This window comes from Xiphophorus couchianus, chromosome 6 (genome assembly GCF_001444195.1).
Source record: "Xiphophorus couchianus chromosome 6, X_couchianus-1.0, whole genome shotgun sequence".
Classification (NCBI taxonomy): domain Eukaryota; kingdom Metazoa; phylum Chordata; class Actinopteri; order Cyprinodontiformes; family Poeciliidae; genus Xiphophorus; species Xiphophorus couchianus.
The window spans coordinates 8632466-8650428 of record NC_040233.1 but is presented as its reverse complement, the minus strand read 5'-3'; the positions used below and the strand labels follow the sequence as shown (position 1 = coordinate 8650428).

Below are 17963 nucleotides of genomic sequence, written 5' to 3'. Positions count from 1 at the left end.
TATTATTATTCATTTGCAAATATTACATTTTTTATTCTTTCTTTTTTCTCATTCTAAAGCTTTAATGTTAACACATTTAATAATTTCCGCATGATGAAATTCCAATACAAGATTTCTTTTTTTAATGTAGATTTCTACTTTTTTTTAAATTTAATACTAACTTGAGTCATGGATGTGGTAAATACATATTAATAGCAAAGTATATGTCACTTCCTCTGCTTGTAATTCAGAAGGACCACAATGTGATACATTAAAAATAGGAAAGTGTGTTAAAGTTTGAAGATCAGAACAGCTGCCTGATGAGTTGTTTGCTGGATTTAACCGCCGCCATCATTCCTCTGCGCGCTCTTTCTGTGTGCGCGCCCCATCTTTGCTTTGTGGGGATCCAGTCTATAAATACCACGGACCTCCGCACTCAGTGACAGTCAAAGACAGCTGAAGCCATAATCTTACTCACACTTTGAGGCTATTTGTGGCAGTCGGAGCAGGCCAGTGAGCACCGGCAGTCCCGCTGTGCCGTAGCAGGAACAAAACCCCACCAGCAAAATGGCGGCGTTGACAATAGACCCGATGCGGCAGCCTCGGATGTACCAACAGACCTTGCTCCAGGATGGACTGTGTGATCTTTTGGACAATGACAAGTTTGTGGACTGTGTCCTGAAAATCCAGGACAAGGAGTTCCCCTGCCACCGTCTGGTTTTGGCGGCCAGCAGCCCCTTCTTCAAGGCCATGTTCCTGTCTGAGCTAGAGGAGAGTAAGAAGAGGGAGATAGTCCTTAAAGATGTGGACCCCAGTGTCATGGAGATGATCCTGCGCTACCTGTACACATCTGACATTAATCTGACAGAGCAGAATGTCCAGGATATCTTCATGGTTGCTAACATGTACCAGATCCCCTCTATCTTCTCCGTTTGTCTGACCTACCTTCAAGAGAAGATGGTGCTGGGAAATTGCCTTGCCATCTTCAAACTAGGGCTTCTTCTGGATTGTCCGAGACTCGCTCTTGGTGCCAGGGAGTTCATCTGTGAACGTTACCAGGTTGTTGCCAGGGACCAGGACTTTTTCCAGCTCAGCCCCAGTGAGTTAGCCATCATCCTCTCTTCAGACGCCCTGAACGTTGAACGGGAGGAGCAGGTTTTTGAATCCCTGATGGAGTGGATCAAACAAGACGAGACAACGCGCTTAAAGGAACTCCCTGAGCTGTTACACTGCGTCCGATTCAGGCTCATTCCCATAGACTACTTCAAAGAAAACGTTGAGCTTCACCAGTACATCCGATTTAACCAAGAAATCAAGAAGGAGCTGGATCTCGTCACAGATGCCCAGCAAGGTCGCCTCCCCAAGCCGAAGAGGCTTGGCAGCGATGGGGCAAAGGGAGGAGAGAGGAGCGATGATGAGAGGGAGGATGACGAGGAGGCATACCTGCCAGGAGTCCTGAACAACAACCCTCGCTTTGGGATGTTTGAGATGGACCTTGTACTTATGATCAACAACACTGGCACTGTGGCCTATGACCCGGTGGGAAACGAGTGTTTTGTAGTGTCAGAATCTACAGAGATTCCCAAAAACCACTCTAGCCTGGTGACAAAGCAGAACCAGGTATTTGTGGTTGGAGGACTTCTCTATAATGAGGAAGACAAGGACGAACCGTTCATGTCTTACTTCCTACAGGTAAAGGGAGCATCTGTCTCTCAAAGCTTAGAAACTAGCTTGGTTTCGTTTTGTTTTGCTTTCTGTTAAAGAGCTGGGAGACTTTAACGGTCATATGTCATCATTTTCTCTTGTGATGTAGATCTGGATAGCTATTGATTATTGTGTACAAAGCTAAAAAAAATAAGAGTGCAAAGAAATCAAGGTTTTCCAAAGAAGATGAAATCATGTATAAAGCAGCCAATTTAAGCATCAATGCTTAACAAGTCTCCTGGTTAAATGTGATTCCTTGAGGTGAATATTTCTAGGGAGATTTCTTCACTGAAGAAGACAAAGTGAAGAGAAATGCTGGGTTAAGCGGTGGCTGCAATAAATGTCTTTTCAGCAGTGAATGGAAAAAACCGGAAGTCTTATTTTCAACATAACATCAGTCTCTTACTTGTAAAAGTTTAACAGTATTAAAGGAATCTACAAGTCAGAATATTATTCTGAAAGCATCGTCCTTGTCACTGGTCAAACTAAAGTGATCCATCTAAAGTTTGACCCTAAAAGTCACTTCAAGCTAGTGCTATACATATGGTTGTTATCAGTAATGGTAACATGCTGATTACAAATTTCTCAGTGTCTTGGCTCAGGCACTGAGAAAAAGAAGAATTGCTACTGTTGGTAATTTTATCTCAGAAAACATGCAGTGGTAACATTTTGAGAGTGGTTAATGCTGAAACGCACAAACCTACACAGTCATACTCTATGTTTTGTGATCATATGTCATCATGAATGATAATATTAATAATAATAATAATAATAATAGGTCCTCTTTGTTGTAGAAAACCATTGCTACAAAACTTGGCTTCTTTGTTGTTTGTTGCAGAAACGTTCCATTTTAAACCTGCTTTTCTGCCATAAAAAAGTAACAGAAAACTACTGTTTCTACTTTATACATTTTTATCTTTTGTGGCTCTACAATTTGATCATGTTTGTCATTTTTAAAAGTCTAACTTTAACAAAAATCTCTCTCCACACTGACGCATTCATCCACAGTTTGACCCAGTAAGTTCGGAGTGGCTGGGGATGCCTTCCCAGCCAAATCCTCGGTGTCTGTTCGGCCTGGCCGAGGTTGAAAACACCATCTTTGTTGTCGGTGGAAAACAACTGAAGGAGGGAGAGCACGCTCTGAGTTCAGTCATGATCTATGACAGACAGTGAGTTTATCTCGATTTAAAGAACTTGTAGTGATTTGATAGGTTCATTATTTTATCGGCTGATTTCCCATAGATTTGTAGCCATTCAAAGAAATCTAAACTATCCAGATCTGGAAATATCTGGCTATTTTATACTGCTTCCAAACAACAACTCTGTTGGTGTTGGAGTTCACATTTAATACTGATATGATGTGCTCATAGAGACACATTGTCTTCTTTGCTCACAGGTCATTCAAATGGGGAGAGTCCGACCCGCTGCCTTATGAAGTGTACGGTCACGGGACTGTAGCACACAACGGCCTTGTCTATGTTATTGGTGGAAAGTCTGAGAGCAAGTAAGTAAGTGGCTCGTACAACGCTCAGCGTCACACGTATTGATTATGAAAGAAAATGGCTCAATGCTAATTTTGTAACTTCCCTTATCTGGTCTTTATTTTTCTAGTTGATTTGTTCCAGTTTATTCAATTGTGTCACGATAGCACTGAACTAACAACACATTAGTTCAGTGCTGTTTTATGTGTTGTTATGATATGATGATGTACCATTCATCATAACAGTTCTGTTTAAAGTTTGTAAAGTTTGCTTTACTGATGCACATATATGGCATAGAACACGATCCGTTTAAAAGAGTGCAAAGCGTGCATAAAAAGTACCAAGACAAATCATTTTCTTTTGTTTCTGTATATATTGTAAGTCAGTAAATATTAAGGCCTCCAAGTAGCACAGTGAAGGCAGGCATGCCACAGTGACACACATCGGCAAACAGAAGTAGATCTTGGACTTTTACAGTTCATAAAAAAATCCGTAATTCTTTTTAAATATGTTTTTTTTTCCCCTCAACTTTTATAAAATGTGGCCCTATTTTACAAAAGTGTTTGTAAAATGGGCCCCCAACTTTTTCAGCGTGCTGTTTTACATTATTTCATGCAGGAAATGTATGAGAAGAGTCTCCGTCTACGACCCCACCAAGTTTGAGTGGAAGGACTTGGCTCCTCTGACGACGGCCAGGTCTCTGTTTGGCATCGCCGTCCATCGGGACCAGATCTACGTGGCCACGGGAGTGACCGACTCGGGCCTCACCAGCTCTGTGGAAGTCTACAACATCACCGCCAACAAGTGAGAAAAGCATTTTCTTTTTCTTACCAGTGTTTATGACACATCCCACTGATAAAACAAGCAAACTTTTTACAGCTTTAAACAGTGGAATTAGATTGTGACAATCTGCATTTATCTTTTGGGGTTGACTTTAATTACGACCCTTTCGCTATTATTTCTCATGGATTCATTTGAAAAAACAAAAAATAAAACTTGATTTGTGCTTACGTCACAAGAGATTACTGAAATAATTACATTTTAAAATCTACTTTAACAAGGTGGCATGCAAATATTTTCTCTGACAAACACAGTTGAGATATGCCGTTCATTGGCAAGGTACGGCGTTAAGAAAACTTCGCATGTACGCAGATTTGAGTTTTATGGAAGCCTTTAGCTGCCAGAGCAATAAATCCAGCAGCAAGATCTTGTTATAAACTAGACGAGAAGCTTTCTCGTTTCAACAAAACAAGTCTTATGTTTCATTAAAACGAGGAACGTTCTTGTTGTACAAAGCTATAAAAATGCATTCCTTCTTAAAAAAGCGTAAAGAGTCTGACCGCTCTGACTCGGTTTCTTCTAGACACACAAAAACAGTCCTGGAGGTGTTGCTGTTTTTACTGTTACGACTGTTCTCGTTAAAACGAGAACACACTTTGATTTTAAAGAGATCCAAATCTTGTTATAACAAGAACGTTTTTTGCTTTAATGTGACTGCCCCGTGTTTATTTCTTAGCCCCTGTAGTTAAATCCATCCGTAGAATATAGCATTAGCAATGACGCTGAATTAGTTAATAAATAGAATCTTTCTTAAACATATTTATATTTTTAACACTATTCTAACAAGTTGGCAGGTAAATACTCTTCCTGACAACCACAGCTAAGACTTACCGTTCATTAGCAATCTTCTTTAAGGTTAAACAGTTTAGCAAGCTAGCCTTTAGCACTTAGCCTTTGCTAAATTAGCCAAAGTTGGATTAAACGTTAATTCTTGCTCCAGCAATGACACTTTCTCAACCAATGTCAATTTTTAATATTCAATATGTCCATAATCATGTATGATGAAATATACTAGCCTTGGGCTACCATTCAAGCAAGAACAACTGTTAATGAATCAACAAATTTTGTTAATTTCTAATTAACATGTTGATGTATTATTAGTTACACATAGAACAATATACAACATTGTTCAAATGTAGCCATTATTAAACATGTATTAACTAACACACTTAATTTATGTGTAAATATTTCTAGTGGTGCGTATGTCTTCTTCCAAAATTCATTTTAAAGTGCATCAGGTCAATATTATTAAATTACTCAAGAGCATATATACTATTCTGATGATATATCAGAAATAACACTTTGGGATCATAACACCCAGAGTCATACAGTATATTAACAGTGTTAAATTCCTGTTGATTGTGTTTCTTCCTACCTGCAGGTGGTCTGAGATTACAGAGTTCCCTCAGGAGCGCAGTTCTCTCAGTCTCATCTCAACAGGAAGTTACCTGTACGCTATCGGAGGCTACGCCATGACGCCCAGCGAAACCAGCGAAGAGCCTGTACCAACTGAGATGACCGATATCTGGAGGTGAGAGGCCACTTTACATGATGGCTGTGATGTTTCACTGTTTCTTTGACCGTTTGTGATTTAAATGCACATAAAGATTGTGGTAAAAAAATAAATAAAAACAACCTGAAACTCATATAAATTCATGACAGAGCGGAATATTTTAAGTCTTTATTTTTATCACTCACAGATGCTAAAATTCATAATTAATGATTATCTAATTAATTAATAGAGCAGAGTATTTTAAACAGATATTTCAGGCTTTGGAAACATTGAATACTGAATAGGGGCTCATCTTATGTCAATTACTGCATCTGTGCGGCATAGCATGGATTTGATCAGTTTCTACTGAGATGTGTGTAATTAATCTATTTAATATCTGAGTTTCACTTTCTGTATATACGTTTACGGTTTTGTTTTTTTACAATATCCAATTTTTTTAGATGTACCAGTCAGTTAATCTGCAATGTCTAAAACATATATGTAAAAAAAAACAACAACGTCATCCAGCCCATACTGTATCTCCAGCGGTCCACCAGTTTGTAAGCTTAAAAACCTCAGTCTTGCTGCCACATTCATTTTAACAAAGAGCCTTTCTTATCATGGGAAGCGCTCAGAACGAACAGTGCAGACAGAAGCGCATAGAGTCTGAAATGGAGAGGTTGGATTCTATATTTTTTATTTCTTTTGACATTGCTGTGTCTAAATTCTGGGTTTCATTTGCTTGGATATCTACTCCTAGGAAGATTAGCCAGTGTTTTATCTGCTGTGTGTTGTTGCAACACGTATCATTATGAAACCCTACAAGAGTTTCTCTGAGGAAATCATTCTTTGAAGGTTTGCGTCTGGCACGCTGGGAACATTGTTGCTGCTTTACACCATTTCACGATGCTATGGTGAGTACAACCAGCACTAACACGTGTGTCTTTACTGCAGATATGATGAGCCGGAGAAGTGCTGGAACGGGATTTTGCGAGAGATTTGCTATGCAGAGGGATCCACCTTTCTCCCAGTGCGACTCAACACTCTCCGCCTCACCAAGTTATGATCAAACTGAACTGCTGCTCTGTCGGGTTTCATGTTGTACGCTGGAGGAAATATAATTCTTCTATGTGGACATTTTCCTAAAATTAGATTGGGGTACAAAGTGATTCAGGGGCAACATTTAAAGACAAGAAGAAGCAATGAGCTGTGAGATCAGAGTGAAGCTGTTTTATCACGTGCTGTACAGCAGGGGGAGACAGAGACATGCCAACTGATTAAAGCGAAAGAAGAAGGACAAATCTCACCAACTTCAGAAAAAAAAGAAGACATTTTCATCTGTGTATCTTTCCTTTTGGTGTATTGTTTCATTAAGTTTGTTTACTGCGTATACTATAATGCTGCATTCAAATAAAAGACTGTTGAAAAAACTACTTTCATGGTTGATTCACTGGCTGAACAGAAAAGGTACTGAAGCCAAATCAGAGTGCAAATGTTTATATTCATCTTCATTTGTTCAGTAACGACCTTAAATTCTACACCACACACACAAAACATTTCCTCTAACAACAAATTAAAGAGACATTTGTCATCTTTACACTGACATGATGCAAATAGCGCAAGTGAGAAACGCAGTTTTAAATGTAAACATTGATTTCTAGCTGACACCTGAGTACTAAGCATCACCATAAACTGCATCGTAAAATAATTGTGTTTGCTTATTTACAGCATAGCAATATATATACAACAAGAACTCTCTGTGACGTTAAGTTCAAGGTACATATTTAGCTCCGTTTGTAGTTTAACCAGCACGGGGAAAGTCACACGTCTCCTAATATGATATTTACACATTAAGGATAAAGTGTTTGGAGCAAACATTGAGCAGCTCATGAGTGGTCATCAGTTTTTGAAGCTGGATTAGCCTACACCTTTGAACAGGAAAAGTCTACAGCGATCATTGTCATAATTTGCTCCTACAAATGTTAGCATGCTAATGCTAATGCTAAGGTTTTATGAAAAAAAGTAGCGAAGTCAGAACTACAGTCCCCATGTCCCCAACTCTGATAGTTTCAGTTTTATTTTTTTTATCAGTTGGGTAAATGGGTTTTTATACTTAACAAAAAATATTCACACCTCCTTATTTTTTTCACATCTTGTCGTGTCACAACCATACGAATGTAGTTTATGGGCGTTGTGTTGTACACCATCAAAATTAGCACATCATTGCGAAGGAAACTGTCCACAGCTTTTTCTACACACATAATCACAGAATCTGAAAAGTGTGGCGGGCAAAGCTACTTTTAGTCTGATACTACAACATGAAATCTTTCCCAACCAAATCCCTTTTGAAATGTTTTACTTAGGAAATAGAGTTAAGCTCTAAGTAATTTATTCTCAGTATAAATCTAGCAGTTCTGTTCAGATGTTTGGTAAGCTGAAAAGAGAATTAAAAATAATTTGTTAATTTGTTACATATAATCAAATTAAGTTTAAACTTAATTCATCAACATTTGTTAAACATGACAACTTAATGAATTTAATATATTTACTTTGGTAAACTTAATTTGGTTACGTGCAGCTAATTAAAAAAACGTTTTAAGTTGGATCACGTTTTCTTTTTTCAGTGCTGAAGACGATAACGAACGCAGCAGACATCATGGTTTAAGTTTTTAAAGTCAAAACATAAATACAATGTCATTTGAGAGTTTGTGACTTAAAATTTGTAAAAACATCTGTTCACAGACGACGTCCATCCACTCTAACTGGGCTTGAGTTATTTACAAATTAGAATAGGAAAAGAAAAATTGGCGTCTATCTGCTAAATTGGACTTGAAGCTATAATCACAATGAATGTTTTATACTTTTCAGATTTCTATTTGTAAAACCTTTGTAAAAGAGCTGTTTAGAAGCCTGACCTAAACTTAAAAAGAACCCCTGAATTAAATTAAATAAAATAAACTCACAAGGGAGTCGTAATGGAATTATAATGAAGCTGAGGAAAACATTTTCATCTTTTTATATAAAAAGATTCATCCTTAGGAAACAATGAACAGATGAAAAAAAAAGGCAATTTATCTTGTCAATGTCAACATACACAACTGTCAGTGGAAACAAATGGTAACAACAGTACGGAATATTAACAGAAAACCACAACTAAGCCATTTATCCATGCAGTCCAGACAACAGAAGATGGCTTCAGTATTCACTGATGTTACATATCTGCTCCGTCCATTGTGAGGAAACTAAAAGCCTCTGTTATCTGAGCAAAGTTTCACAAGCCGGAGCTTCCATCTCTCCCCTGGAATGTTATCCGGCAGTAATTCAGCCGAGTGTATGGTCCATATTAAACCGTCACAGACAGGATAATCACACCCAGTACGCTAGCTGTGCTAATGGACGCCTCCTCAGTGACTCCTGGTCAGAACAGTCCTATCACTGATGTCCATACATTTTGTCCCCTTTGCAACAAAACTTATCCTCTTGCTTCTCTTTGGATGATCAATCAGCAAATGATAATGAAGTTCCTTTTAAACGCAGAGCAGCGAGGAAGTTGTCCCTGCCTGAGTTAGCATGCTGCTACGCCGTAGCCAGCGTTGCTGTTGTCAACATTGATCTCTGGCTTGCTTATTTGCTTGGCCTTTTTGCCAACTCTCACGCTTTTAGAGTGATACTTAGCCGTTTCCCCCTTTTCTCATGTCAGTCATTTAAATCTCACTCAAAGCAAAACACTTCTTACCCACTGTGCTATTTTTGACTGATTCTAAACAGAGTGACAATTTAGTGTTTGGCCTCCTTGGTAGGTAGTTTGTAGAGCACTGCAGACACCTAAGAGTCATGTAACCTCTAGCCTCTGATGTTTGAGATTGACTAGATTTTATTCTTTACAGTTATTTGGTCCAGTTTAACTCATCCTTGACATTTTACCACAGGGTAGCTAACGTTGCTCCTCCGTTAGCTTAAAGGTTGAGTTCAGGACGACTTCTTCACATGCTGAGCTGAGAATTTACCGCTTCTGAATTGCTAAAGTGTATATAATGTGATTATTCTCAAAGGCAGACATTTACAATTAAACAACCAAGTGCAATGTCATTTGTTTTCAATTGATCAGAACCTATTTATCACAGCTATGCGATCCGATCAATCCTATCTAGGAGATTAAATTGTTATTCAAGCTCAGAACATAAATCATCGATTCACAATTCATTCAAAGAGCCAGTACTTAATGATATTGTCAATGGGGCTCCTATTTGTATATTTTTTTTTGTATAGCTTTTGGTGCTAATGTGTGTATCTTTCCCTTGGATATTAGTATTTTGTAGAGGTAAAAACCAATTTAGATTCATGATATTAAGATGCTAATATTTCTCATTTAAGTTAAGTTTGTCCCAGAAAAGGGGGGACATCATCTGCCATGATGGCCAAGAACGATCGCCAAGGAGACAGACTCATGTTGAAGTATCTACCTTACCATGACTCCAGATTAAACATGATCTAAGGTATGAATGAATGAGCGGACAATATTAAAATGCAGCTATAAGTATTGAAAACAGGTTCCTCTCTGATTATGCACTTTGTTACGTGTTTAACATGCATGACAGTAGATCTGTATGTCATCTGCATGTGAGCTGTGCTGGAAACTTGGGCGTTAGCAGCCAAAAACAACATCCACGAGTGTTGAAAATGCTCGTAAATCAACCAAATCAATCACACAGAATAGGAACCAAAGTAGATTTGTGCCACTTTTAAGTTCTAAAGATGATCATTATGCTTGTCACCACTTGTTTCAGCCTCTGCGTCCGCTTCTTCATAGCTAGCGTGTTATGAGTCACATGCTGGCTCAAACGTGCACGGCCCAAACCCTTCCAGCTCTCTGTGTTGTATTCCTCAGTGAGAAAGTCGTTCTGACTGGACAAAAAAATGATCTGAGCTCCACAACAGAATCAGTCTAAAAGTTGCTTGTCAAGCAAAGGTAACGCATCAGCTTGAATCTCAGTTCTCTTTTGGTCCGAACTCTTTGCAATTATTCTTGATATGTAGAGTCTTGTACCTGGGTTTAAATGTTTGAGGCTTTTATTTTGAAGTAAGAAAGGGACATCCTTCTTCCTTTCTTTCACAAATCTCGCTTCACGATGGGATGAAAAGTCGGTGACCTTGTGCCACTAGTCAGCCGCGCTGCAGTTCAATGAACTCTCTCTCTGTGATCACAGCAGATTTTATATGATCTGGAAAAAAGAAAAGTAAAGAAGAAAAGGCGCGCACCTTCTTTACATTTCATTAATAAGAAAGTGTTGTCGAAGGTGTCAGATGACTTTGTGCTCTGGCGAGAAAAAACACCGAGCACCTGTTGCTTTTTGTAGCCAGCATATAAGATTACAACAACAAAAACAACAACAACAAAAAAAAAAAAACAGAAAGAAAATCCATGTTAGGATTATCATGGCCTCTGTACACCCAGTGTATGGCAACAGTACGTGTGAGTCACACACGTTATTAACCGATAATAAAAACCAGAAGGGGGTCAGATTGCAGAGAGGTGCTCCTGGCAGGCCGAAGCCCGCCGCGTGGTGGGGCTGCATTTGGTCAGCAAGGTGATCTGGGTGCTGAAATTGTTGCCGTTGCTCCCGATGGACGGCTGCTGGTACTTAGTGTCGGCGCCGAGGAACCGCTGCAGCATCCACCTGCGCCACTTACGCTTCACCTCGGACTGCACCTGCAGGGGAGGCCGAACGGGAGAGTAAACAGTATGGAGAGAGCGAGGAGGAGGAAGGGTGGGTTAAAAAATAACAGACTCTGTGGCATTTTAAATAAGAAGAGCTAACACCTAAAATAAAAAAATAAAAAAACTTTGTTTGAATTTACTCACCTCTCCGTTCAGGAAGCAGTACAGCACCGCGACGACGAAGCCCTGTCGGAGAGACGCAGAGGTGAAGGAAGAGAAAGCCGCGCTCCACAGCACAGCCGAGGGAAATGCTCCAAATATTTGCGCATGAATAATGACGGCGAGATTAAGACCAACTTCAGGCTGAGACAGGAGGTTCATCATGCGGACGTCTGGGACATGTTCCCGGGAGATAGCATTCTGAGCCAAAACGGTTTATAAACGGGGAGGATTTTCCAACTTTCCATTTTTGCACTTTGCTCTCAACATCCATGTCCGGTGGAGTACTGTAAATCAGGGGTGTCCAAACTTTTTGCACCGGGGGCCAAAATCGCCAAGCTGAAAACACTCAGAGGCCAGTTATTTATTAAAGATGCAAAAGTAATTTTATTGTTCTTTTCTTTTTATCTGCTCTGCGGTAAATGAATGTTGTACAGTTTCCTAACTTGTTGGTCAAGATATAATCTTTAGTTTATCCCCAGCAACAAAAAATGAGAACTGTCTTTGAAAACCCTCGGTGAGATTTAGCCCACTTCAGTTATGAGGTGGGATTGAGTCTGTTTTTGAGTAAAACCTCACTGGAGATTTGTTAGATGGCGTTAAAAGTGAAAGCAAAAAAAAAGAAAAAGACTAATGAAAGAAAAAACACTTGTTTTGTACCTAAAATTTTCTATTTAAGATGTAAAATTGTCACTAAAAAACACAACAAATCTCCATGGGCATCAGCCTCATTTATACCACTCCTGAACTGCATGAAGGGCCACACAAAACTCCTCTAAGGGCCACAAATGGCCCCCTTTGGACACCCCATGTTTTAAATCAAGTAACTTATTGCAAATGCACAATAGTAACTATTAAAACACACTATTTTGTGGTTCTCCTGATATTGACGTTGGATGTTGGCAGTAAATGTCTGTTTAAATAAAGACTTTCTGTCTGTTTGAAATGAAGACAAACAGGAACAAGCTTTACAAAGCGATTAGGTGTGTTACCTGAAATGATCCCAGAACCAGATCAAACACCATCCTGAGCTGCGGGTGGATGTGGTCAGGGATGAAGGCAAATATTATGTAGTTTATCCCAAACAGAGGGATTAATAACAGGGTGGATTTAGCCAGTCTCCTGAAAGCAGAAAGAGGAAAATTTATAAACAATGTTTTTTACATATTTGTTAAAACTGTGCCCATTGTCACGGTATAATAAGCTTTTCTGTCTCCTTCCTGTGGTCCTATTGCCACCCGCAGAAATACAGCAGTCAGAAACAACCAATCAGAGCCAGGAGGAGGGTCTTAGCGCTGTCAATCATAACTGCTGTTTTAGCAATAGCAATGCATAACTAGTAATGTTTTAGTTGTGCATTACTTTGTGTTGCTCTACTTACATAAACGTCTAATACAAACTGTGTGTTTATAAGATGACAAAATTGAAAAAAAATGCCTGAATGCATCTGGAAGGTATCGTGTAGCTTAGTTCGCTAAGAGCAATAACTTAACGGCAAATTTTAACAGCAGGAAACAGCTGGACGTTAACCTTTGCCTCAACAGACGTGTTGCCGTTTGGCAAAGGAAAACCTACGAGTACTGGTTGGACTCCTTTCTTCCGATGTCGGGACAGTTCATTTTCTGCCGCAGAATCCGGATTATGCAAATGAAGAGGAAAAAGTTCATCTGATGAACAGAGAAGTGGGACGCTGGTTAACGGGGAGCGTCACCTGAAACGTCAAGAGCCTACGTTTGATGTAACTCATGTAACTCACAAGAATGGCAACTAAGATGGGCGTTTTGATGATCCACCATGACGCGTCGTCGATTGTGTCCCAGCATCTGGCACGGACGAGCAAAAAAAGAAAAAGAAAGAAAAAAGAGAGAATATAGATTAATAAAAGCAGGAAGCAATACTACATTTATAATATACCCACAAAACATTTTTTAAACTATTGACTCTGCGGACTGACTAGAAATGCAAGATTTATTTTTTGAGTGGGGAGGGAATCTTATGTATGACTTCCCTTCCAATTCACAAATATATTCTCTTATTTTGTCGAGTGTTGGAGAAACAGTTGGCAAACTGTCCAGTTTATGGTTCAAAAAGAAAAAAGTGCTAAGAAACTTTCCTACATTTGCTAATTACAACAATGCTATTTACTTCTAAGATGTGAAAGCTTTACGATCAAAACAAAAAAAAAATCAACAAGAAAAATTGGAGTGAGAGCCTTTGTGAAGCATCCTTCTTCATGAGGATGCTTCACAAGGATGCTTAGCTGCAGAGTCTAAGAATCTGCAGCTTCTTTCCAAGGCTCTCTTTGTTTTTACTAGTTGTAAAAGTCGTTGAGTCTTCAGTCAAACCATCAGCTAAATTACAGGGAACTGGCTTTCCAACAGTGCGTGCACCGGCTCACCAAAAGCAGCCACTCGCACTGAAAAGCTGTCGTTTTCTGGAATGTTTTTAGAAAACGACAGAACGCTTAACTCACCCAGGAGGATTTAAATACGCTTTTGTAACCACCCAAGCAGAGATGAAGATGGTTGGAGCCCCTGTGAACGGACAGCAGACAATATTATCTGTAACATCAGTGTTAAAACATTCCCCGTCTCAAACAGGAGTCGTCAGCTACTGCCACGGGCATCCAAACAAACCATTCGCAACATCAAGACGGCCTAGTATGTGGGCGAGCCATGCCTGCATTACTTTATAGCCGAAGCCGTTACGCATTCTGGGTATGCTTATCTTTTATTTTTACAGGATTCTTATGAGCTCAGTGCCAATATTGGCTCATCTGGGGACTCTGCAGGGAAGTCACAGAGTTCTCTCCATTCTCCTGTTGGAAAATACCAATTCAAGCCTATTTATAGATATTTTATTGGTGTTTTGGGCAAAATAAAACATGGTTACTGATCATCCATCTCAATAGTTTTTAAAGGGCTAAAAGAGATGTGAAAGCAAGAAACGTCAGATTCTGGCAGCTCTTCTGTGAGAAAGTTTGGATTTTATTGAATGACTGACGCAAAGAGGGAAAGTTTAATCTTTAGGTTAAAATCAGTTTTATGTTTTTGATAACTTAGTTCGGCTCTTTGAAAATTTCTTGAATCTTACACTGCAAGTGCAGAGACGCTGCTGCTGAAATCAACATTTACTTTGCCAACATGTCATATAAGTTCTTTAAAAAAGGGAGACTTACCCCAGCCAATCAAAATGTACCACCAAAAGTACTTCCTCTCTGAGAAAAAGGAGACTGCCAACAGAGCTTGAAGGTAGAGGCCCTCCACCAGGAGCCAGAAGTAACTCGCCATGACTCCATACTGGAACAAGACCACTACCGCCTTGCAGCCCACCTGCAACACAAGCGCCAGTCTGTGGCTCGCTGCTTTCACTGCGAATACAATGTAAATGTATTTCAAGACAGAAATAATTAACTTTAATTCTCATCAGAAATTGCTTTTGCAGCCTGGAAAGGTTCTTCTCCTTTTTTACAAAGGATTTGCCAATTAATTGTCCAATTTGTGTTTATGCCGATGACACTGTTGTTTCCGCTTGCTATTGTCTTTTCTTAAAAAGTCAAAGCCACGTGCAATTTAATGTTAGCTTGGTTTAAAGTGGCTCAAACAGAATGTGTTGTGTGTTGTCTGACTGAATTTTAGACATTCTTCTCATTTGGTTGTTGATTTTGATGTCATCACTTGGGAAGGTTGACTCCCTCAAATATCAACTCCTCAGCCCGGTTAATTGTTTAGCCTTTCGGACGAGGAAGAAAATACCAGCACGCCACAGTGGATCACATTGTGTGTCCGCGTTGGCGCTCTGAGGGATGTTTTTAACTTTCCCTACGGATTGTTTTCAGATCTACATAATGTAGGAATCATCATATTTTGAGCATGTTTACGTTGAATTAGCTTCAATTTGGTAACAGGGGTGTGTATAAGATTGACGTAACACTGTTATAAACATGATAAAACACCTAACATGACCATGAAGAAGTCTTTATGAATGTTTATGACATGAAGAGACGTTCGGTAAATAGTGACAATTTCAATGCAAAGTTGGCGATTTTAATGGACGTTTAATGCAAGTTTTAGTACAACTTTGCACTAAAAGTGACATTATTTACCAAATAATGGAAAGTTGGCGATTTTAATGCACTCTTTGGTACCTTTTGTCATAATTTACCTCTTCATGACAACAGTCATAAACATTCATGAAGACTGCTTCTTGTTTACAACATCTGTTATGTCATGTTTATGAAAGTGTCATGTCAGTCTTATACACACCCCTTCAAATAAAGTGTTACCAAATTTTCATTTGCACCAATTTATTCCCACATGTGCACACTTTAACTATTCTATCAAAATTAAAATAATATAAAGAGCCATAGATTCATTATTCTATTAAATCCCAAAATCAATATCCTTATTTTATTGTTCTGGCTGTATATCATTCTTAAATAATGTAAAAACGCAATTATAATCAAGAGCAATGATGACGTAGTTAAAATTGGGAGTTTATGAAGGTTTATTTTTGAAACTCTTCATGACGACAAAGAAAAGTACTGCCTAAGATGCCTTTACATCATACAACCAGACGTAATGAATTGGAAATCATGTTTTGAAATGTACATTTGTCTGTCGATTTCAAGCCTGGCGGTTGCTCCCAGTAGAATAAAGCTTGCGCTCTTTAAGGCATTTGCAAGGAATGATTCATCAGATTATAGCAGAACATTCTGCTCCAGCTAATCTGAGCTCTGCACCACTGTCTGCTCTGATGCCTTTTATCTTCATTTAAATGAGGCATCGGCCATGCATTAAGAAACGGATGGAAATCCGTTTGAGCCACACGTCTTCCAACTGCAGGCGAAACGAAAAGAGTGTCCCGTTATCAAAGACCACTGCCATCCATGAGGCACAGCGCGAACGATTCACAGCTGTGTGAATGCTGGTGGTAACTGTGGCGCAGGGGAAGAGAAACGGCGTAAGAACAACTTTGTGGTGATGTGGTTCTGGTGATGTTAAATATTAATTCTGTAATCTCCAAAGAAAAGGCTGTTTTTGATTTTATATATATATATATATATATATATATATATATATATATATATATATATATATATATATATTTAGAAACATTTTTCATTCATTCACGAGGCAAAAATAGGACAATTTAATACAAGTCAGGTTTTGTACAAGTTGCATGTAATATTTGTACAAACAAATTCTTTGTATCTCATTTTGTAAATGTGATATTTTCCTCCATCCTTTATGACCTATAGCTGTACTTGTAAAACATTTTTAAAATCCTGCTGTTTCTCAGATCGTGAACCTGGATCTGACGCACAAGGACTTCAAATCACTCCAACCTGCTAAAGTCGACGGCTGCGCTGGTATTATTGGACCTTTTTGCTTTGTGAATCAGACACTGGCTCGGCACAGAGTGAAATAGAAGGCAGCAAGCATAAAAACAAATCTTTAGAACCACTTGAGCTCTTCATTCCAACTAACTTGAACCAAAGTATAAAAAGTCACTTTTTAAAGTGTTTTCAGAAACATCTTCGAAAGTGAGCAGCTGTGTTTGGTGTTGAGTAATCTTGGAATCCCTGAGAGGAAATATCTCCACTCAGCCATTAACAATCAGCCCTCGGAGCAGCAGGTTATTTACAGTCTAATGATCTAATTCTAGGTAGAGATAAGGGAGATAAATCAGACAAAGTGAGATTTGAAAAAAACCAAACTCCACCGACGTCCCACTGAAACAGCCGTGCTGCACTAGAACGACACAAGACGTTTATCGGACTCCTGTTGTTGCCTGGGCGCCTGCGGCAACAGTGATGTCAAGACAAATTGCTTCTAAGAAGACATCGCACCTGTAAATGCAGTTTATTGCCAACGGTGTCTGCGTCCCAGGCTCAGCGTTAAACAAACAGGAACTCTCACAGCATCCTGCTTTGCAGAAGAATTAGAAAACCTGGGTTCAGGAGTGTAACGGACTCTGCAAACACCGTTACACCCTAAACGTTGGGTAAACTCTGAGCAAACACTTTTAGGGCAGTAAAGTCTGAAAGAGAAGTTTCTTCAAGTAACAGAGGAAATCAACGATTTGGGAGAAAAATGAACTAACCGTGTCGTTTCCCTGAAAGGTTTGTACTTTTTAGGACGTATCTCTTCAGCAGGGCCGACACAAGCCTTTTTGGGGGCCTAAGCAGATTTTAATTCAGGGCCCCTCATACAAACATGTTAAAACCAGATACTATATAATTTCTAGCCTACACTATACCTGAAACATACCTGCTATTATGAGTGTCATTTGTGATCAGCTTACACTGCAAAACCACAAAATCTAACCAAGTATTTTTGGAGTAGTTTCTAGTTCAAATATCTCATTACACTTGAAATAAGACAAAACTAGCTATTTGTTTTAGAAAGAAATAGGAGCTTGTCAATAACTCCTTAATATTGGTTAAAAATGGTTAGCTACACTGGCAGGTTTTTTCTCTTATAACAGGGAAAGAAATTTGTGTTATAATCTACCAGTGGAGCTAGTACTTTTTTTATTAATAAATATCAAGAAATTATTGACTTAAACTCCTATTTCTTGCTGAAAA

The 17963-nt window shown here is 39.0% G+C and overlaps 2 protein-coding genes across 2 annotated transcripts in view; one reads left to right on the top strand and one right to left on the bottom strand.

Annotated features, from left to right (window-relative positions):
• The first annotated feature begins 171 nt into the window (after positions 1 to 171).
• LOC114146734 (kelch-like protein 40a) lies at positions 172 to 6929 on the top strand. The gene is made up of 6 exons (XM_028021046.1): positions 172 to 1671; positions 2692 to 2852; positions 3080 to 3187; positions 3783 to 3968; positions 5386 to 5535; positions 6451 to 6929. The coding sequence occupies exons 1-6, from the start codon at positions 547 to 549 to the stop codon at positions 6560 to 6562; spliced, it is 1842 nt and encodes a 613-aa protein (XP_027876847.1). The 5' UTR covers positions 172 to 546; the 3' UTR covers positions 6563 to 6929.
• Positions 6930 to 6977: 48 nt separating this feature from the next.
• The window catches only part of LOC114146735 (vasoactive intestinal polypeptide receptor-like), a 31210-nt gene continuing 20224 nt past the window's right edge, over positions 6978 to 17963 (bottom strand). The window contains exons 7-13 of the mRNA XM_028021047.1: positions 14553 to 14706; positions 13848 to 13908; positions 13131 to 13197; positions 12950 to 13041; positions 12367 to 12496; positions 11360 to 11401; positions 6978 to 11206 (exon numbers count right to left, since the gene is read on the bottom strand). Coding sequence (XP_027876848.1) covers positions 11015 to 11206; positions 11360 to 11401; positions 12367 to 12496; positions 12950 to 13041; positions 13131 to 13197; positions 13848 to 13908; positions 14553 to 14706 — 738 coding nt within the window. The 3' untranslated portion in view covers positions 6978 to 11014. The remainder of the gene's footprint in view (positions 11207 to 11359; positions 11402 to 12366; positions 12497 to 12949; positions 13042 to 13130; positions 13198 to 13847; positions 13909 to 14552; positions 14707 to 17963) is intronic.